Genomic DNA, 6,390 nt, shown 5'->3' on the forward strand with positions numbered 1-6,390 from the left:
TTACCAACATGGCTTCCGACAGAGGTCGAATGAAATTTCACATGCTTTAAAGAGTATTTCATCTTATCTTGTATCTGAGGGAGTTGGATGTGCTATCTTCCTCCTCTTTTATTTACTAGAGATTTTCATTACCCGTGTATTAGACCTTCCTTAAAGACCAACATACTATCAAGAAAAAAAAATAATTTTCAAAATATTCAATTTAATAATTATTTTTTATAAAACTTTATAAAACCTTTTTAAAGTTTTAATTGAAAATCAAACCATTTTTACTGTAAAATAATTGAAAACCAAACCAGTTTTACTATAAAATGATTACATTATAACCTCGTTAGGTCGGAAGGTATAAAAATAAATTGTATGGTTCTTGAGCTAAGTGTGGATTCTTATGTGCCCAACGAAAACATCGCCGAATACGATTATACACATGCTTCGGCCCCAAGTTACTATTCCAGATTCGCGGGGATCCGGCCGCTGTTACGTCATTGTAATTTGGGCACATGGGCATCTCTCCTCACTGCATGTGCCAACCCTAAGGGCAAGTGACCTAAGGCCCACGTCGTACATTTCCAATCTTGGGTTGCTTTTCCAAAAAATGGGTGGGTAAACTAACGTTGATTATAATTTATTGGGCAATTGTTTACTTAAAAGTTAAAACACAAGATGGCTTGCAGTGGTATCCACGTCTTACGATGTATTGAAAACAACACATCAATTATCCTCGACTGACCATCTATTGACATTCATTCACTCTTTTCAGAATGTTAGGTACACAGAGAATTGTGATTATCACTTTGACAGCATGACTACTGAGACTTTGGTCTCATACAATTTGAATATGATTTCCTTGCCCTTAACCCAATGCTTAGTTTTTTGAAGTACATACAATTTTGGTCTCATACAACTTGAATATGATTTCCTAATGCCGTCGCTGCAGTTGAATTAGAACGAAATATGCACCCCCTTCGCCTTTAGCCATGAGATGGGCGTGATTTCCCTGTTCAACAACGCTCCCTTTCTCAATAACTGCTATACAGTCTGCATTCTGAATTGAGGACAATCGATGAGCTACAACGATAGTAGTTCGTCCCACCGTCACTTTATCTAATGCCTCTTGAACCAAACTCTCAGAATGAGCATCCAACGCACTGGTTGCCTCATCCAATAGCAAGATGCTTGGATTCTTAATTATCGCCCTTGCTATAGCTATTCTTTGTTTCTGACCCCCAGACAACTGCGTTCCCCTGTTCCCTGCGTTCGTTTCGTATCCATCATTCAACGACCTGAAATATATATTCACAATGCGCACCATTAGTTAATAGCATTCAAACAAACAAGCTTAGTGAAGTGTGATTCTAGTTAAGAGTTTTTTTTCAGTCAACTTACGAAATGAATTCATGGGCATTGGCAGCCTTGGCAGCCTCTACTATCTCCGCCTCAGTCGCGTTTTCTTTACCGTATGCAATATTCTCCCGGATGCTCCCAGCAAAAAGAGTTGGCTCCTGCCCTACGAGAGCTATGTGTTTTCTGAGAGACCGCAAATTGAAGCTCTTTATGTCTTGGCCATCTATGAGTACCAATCCTTTCACCGGATCGTAGAATCTTTCTATCAGTCCAATGATCGTGGACTTGCCACACCCGCTCTTTCCAACTAGTGCCACGTTGCTCCCTGCTTTGATTTGAAGGCAGAAATTTCTCAGGATCATGGCATTTGGACGGGCTGGATAAACAAAGTCCACACTATTTAGCGATACAGTTCCTTGGACTTTCTCAGGGTTAATCCCATTATGATCCTCTGGGTTTATAAGGCTATTTCGGTCCAGAATTTCAAACACAGACCGCAAAGCATCAGAACCTTTGGCTAGGTCCGAAGTCATACTTCCTGCATCGGCTATCAGCCGACCCAATCTTCCAAAGATAAAATGGTTCAGTAAAAAAGCATGGAAACTGAGAACTCCTTGCCCTATAAGCTTCCACCCGTACCAAAACTCAAAAGGCCAATAGCATATTTCAAGAAACTTAGAAGTTCCCAAGGCCAATCCTGCGTACCATGACTGTTTATAGATCTGTCTGCGTGGGCCTGCCTGTGTAGAGTCGAAAATTTGAATAATTTTCTCTTGAGAGCAAAAGGCCGCTATGGTTCTATGATGCGTGACACATTCGAAGGCAACTTGGCTGCCTCGATTCTGCGCTTTCATAGACTTAACCGAAACGCGTTTAAGGAGGACGTTTCGAGTGTAGAAACAAAACACCATCAGCGGCTGCACAGCGATCAACACGATTGCAAATCGCCAGGCTATTAACATTCCTAGAGTCACGGTTATAATTACTCCAGAGAGACACTCCACTAGAAGAGAAACACGATCTCCTACGAAGGATCTTACCTGCATATATACAAGGCATTAACAATGTCAAGGACTGAAACGCAGATTTGCGAGAAGGACAAAAAAACGCAAATATAATGGAACTTTGATTAGATACTTGCCACATTAGCTTCCTTAGCCAGCTTTGAGCAAACAGCTCCGCTGGAATTTTGGTCAAGATCGAACCAGCCAACTTCGAATGTAAGAATTTTTGAAAGCAATCTTTGGCGGATGCTTTTTGCCAAAAACTCGCCCACCACGGCGAAGTTATAATGTTGAACCAAATTCACTGCAAAAACATGCACTGCGAGGGCTATAAATACAAAGCAATAAATTCGGACTTTAGATCTGATCTCGTCTGTGTCTTTTAGAAAGAACGCAGAAATCATGGTTGCCACAGTGATGGAAAACGCTATTTGAGTTGCCGCATATCCACAGGCGCCTACACAGCCCATGAAAGTATGCTTCCACCGCGGAGCATTTAATTGAAGCAACCTATAGAAAGAAGATCTGGACTGAACGTTAGATTTTTGTTCTTCTTGTTGCAGGCCGGATTTGCAACTACCAAATTGATTTGAACTAGCTAGTGATTGGCTTTCTAAAGTAGGGCTAGTTATTCCGGATGGCATTATAGCATTTGATTCAGCGTTAAGAGCAATAGTATGTTGTGACGGGACTTTCTGCTGTGTTTGCAGCAACGCTGTATATGCCCCATTGGGGTTTTTAATCAGTTCTTGGTGTCCACCGAATTCAATGACTTGACCATTTTGCATCACTGCAATTTTATGAGCACCCTGAATCGTGGAGAGACGATGTGCCACAACCACGGTAGTACGCCCAATAGAAGCCTTACCAAGTGCATCCTGAACAATCTTCTCTGATTCTGCATCTAGAGCACTGGTGGCCTCGTCTAAAAGTAGAATGGAAGGGTTTTTTAGCATCGCTCTAGCTATGGCTATTCTCTGCTTTTGCCCTCCTGACATCTGAATGCCACCTTCTCCTACCTGCATTTGGAAATATTATGAAATCAATACTTGTTATTTGTTATGGACAACATATAATTGTGCTTTTTAAAAGTATGGAAGACAACCTGCGTGTCATAGCCTTGTGGAAGTTGGCTAATGAAGTTGTGGGCGTTGGAATCTTTTGCAGCATTAATAATTTCATCCATAGTCGCATCATCCTTTCCAAACAAAATATTTTCGCGAATGGAAGAAGCGAACAGAGCAGGCTCTTGACTAACTAGCCCAATTTGGTTACGCAGCCATTTCAGTTGCAAGACTTTAATATTCTCTCCATCCAGAAGAATTTTTCCTTTCAGCGGATCGTAGAACCGTTCTAACAACGAAATGGCTGTCGATTTTCCAGATCCACTGCCGCCCACCAAAGCCACCGTTTCGCGTGCAGGAATAGTGAGACAAAAATTGTGAAATATCGCACTATCTGGTCTGGATGGATACGCAAAGTGGATGTTACGAAATTCGACCTCCCCCGATACGTTCTCCAATACTTTTCCTTCCCCATCCTCTGAATCTATTTCTGGTATTCTGTCAATCATCTTAAATATTCGAATAGCCGCAACGCCTGCCTCCGAAAAGTATTTGAGATTTGGAAGCGCGCTCGCCAGAGACCTGAATTTGAGATCAATTATTAGGTTTTCCAGTGAAACAAAGGACAAATAAAATTACAATACACAAAGAAAGAGGATAAAAGTAGCAAGTCTTACAGTCCACCGATGATTATGCAGTAGCCTACACCAAAAATCTCTCCTCCGGTCACATCATGATTCACAACCAATCTGCTTCCATACCATGAAACGAATGCCCACAAGGAAAAACTTACTGCTCCGTTGCCACCAATCGCAATCCCTTTTGTCAGCCCTTGTTTAAGCCCAAGTTTCACAGTTGTATCAAGTGCAGAACAAAAATTTGCCATAACCTTTGCTTCTCCAACGAAAGAATAGACGGTTCTAATTGAAGAAACCGCTTGCTCTGCAATAATGCTAGACTTATTATATTCTGCGTGCATCTTTCTGGCTATCCCTAGGAGCAGTCGACCGTAAAGAAATCCTCCGAGTATTAGTAAACTGGCTAGGGGCAATGTCACCAACGCCAACCTCCATGACAAGTATAAACTGGCCGCATAGCAAGCAAAGAAATTTGACAAATTCATGACGAAATTGGGAACCTGAAAACTCTCCCAACATTAGAATCCATCAAATGCACACTAATCAACCTAATTGAATTTCTATCAAGGAATGACATGCCAATGATTTCAGTTCACTTAGATGTGAAAAACACACCTTTTCGCTAAGGGCGTCCTGTATGACGAGGGTATCGTTGTAAACACTGTTAACCACCTCAGCAACATAAGTGGGGCTGGTATCGAAGAATCCAACGTCCTGCCTGAGAACGGCTCTCAAATACTTTCTACGCAGCAGAGATGCCTGTCTTTCTGCAGTCCTTGTCCAGCAGAAACCCTCTGAAACGCCCAGCCAATGTTCAGCAAATTGTGCTACTTTAAACCCTCACATACCTTATATCCCTAAAAAAAATATAAAAAATAAACTGTAGATGTGGCTTGAGTACCTAAAAATGCTGCAATCCATACTCCAGCTGCCAAATACAGCAAAGGCACTATTTTCTGCATCATGACCACACCATTATTCTTCAATTTTAACTCAATTAACCCAACTCAATATATAAAAATTGAGATAAATCATCTCCAACTATTTTACCTTGTTCATTGTATTCGTGAAATCGCCATATTCCGGAGCTGGAGGATGAGATGCCAGACTATTTATTAATCTACTCAAGATAATCAAGACGCCAGCGCTGGCGACAGATCCATCGGCAATTGAACCAATGGTGCCCAATACCATCATCAAAACATCTGCACAATCGGCATATTTGAAAATTTTCCGTAATGGCATGCTGTTACCCTATGTATTCTTTGAATTCTGCGCCTGGTGTGTATCAACACTGCCAGTCACTAGCCCAACGACTGATATTCCGATGATATTAAACTTCCTTGCAGCTTGATTGCTCCCGATGTTTCTTAATACATCTTATTTATACTTTCATTCACCTAATGCAGACCTTAATTTTCTAATTATTTAATTTTGTAGGTTTTTAATAATTTGCGGTTGAAATGCGATTTTCCTGATTCCCATGTGATCAAGACTCAATAGTCAATTACAGCTACATAAAAGTTTGAAATAATAGATTGGCCAAAGGCGTACAACTGTGTCAGTATTTTTTCGAATATCAAGAAAATTCGTGTGTATTGAAATCATTGAACAGAACATGGAGGGTGCCACAGGTCCATTTTGATATTTCCTGGCCGTCTTTCAATTTTAAAGTAAGCAGAACGCTGTTGGATATTTCTTCACGTTCAATTTAAAAACAAGAAAGATAAACTTACATTTTTTTTTTTTAATTAAATCTCGATAATTTTTTTATTTTTTTATTAACTTTTTTCCTAAAGGTAAGTTCATAAGAATAATTTAAAAAGATAAACTTATTTCACAAAAATATTTTTATTTTTATTAAACAGTGATGGTTTAATTTAATTTTTTTTTTTAAATATAAAAAAAATCTGAAAAACATATTTAAATGGTAGTAAATGTTCTTCCACGCTGTTGAATTTATTTAAACATTTAAAATGAGAATTTCATTAATGCAAACACTCTATTTTATTAACAATTTCAGAATATGATATTAGTGATTATTAAAAAAAGAAAAACTAAAATCTATGATTGCACTGATAACATAAATATGGTTTGGAAAATTTCCAGAAATTCGTAACATGCTTTTAGTGATGGTTGTTTCAAAAAATACAAAAGTCCAAAAATGTAAATATGGTTGGAAAAAAAAATGCTGTAAATGCAAATTTGATTTCTTAGAAAAAAACCAGAAATCCTGGAAATGCAAAAATGCTGGAAATGCAAATATGATTGCCATGAAAAATCCCAAATTGCTGGAAATGCAATTATGATTGCCATGAAGAATCCAAAGCTGCTAGAAAT

At 39.1% G+C, this 6,390-nt stretch overlaps 1 protein-coding gene across 1 annotated transcript; it reads right to left on the reverse strand.

Moving 5' to 3' along the window:
* Nucleotides 1-342: 342 nt before the first annotated feature.
* LOC149194867 (putative multidrug resistance protein) lies at nucleotides 343-5,316 on the reverse strand. The gene is made up of 8 exons (XM_089405176.1): nucleotides 5,101-5,316; nucleotides 4,952-5,006; nucleotides 4,666-4,844; nucleotides 4,090-4,550; nucleotides 3,454-3,994; nucleotides 2,486-3,367; nucleotides 1,387-2,384; nucleotides 343-1,283 (listed from the first exon to the last, which is right to left on the reverse strand). Exons 1-8 carry the CDS (start codon nucleotides 5,293-5,295, stop codon nucleotides 920-922), a joined length of 3,675 nt encoding a protein of 1,224 aa, XP_089261302.1. The 5' UTR covers nucleotides 5,296-5,316; the 3' UTR covers nucleotides 343-919.
* Nucleotides 5,317-6,390: the final 1,074 nt, after the last annotated feature.

The sequence above is a fragment of the Pinus tabuliformis genome, chromosome 2_2, assembly GCF_031772625.1.
Source record: "Pinus tabuliformis cultivar Carrire ecotype Pingquan chromosome 2_2, CPIR1, whole genome shotgun sequence".
NCBI classification, from domain to species: Eukaryota; Viridiplantae; Streptophyta; class Pinopsida; order Pinales; family Pinaceae; genus Pinus; species Pinus tabuliformis.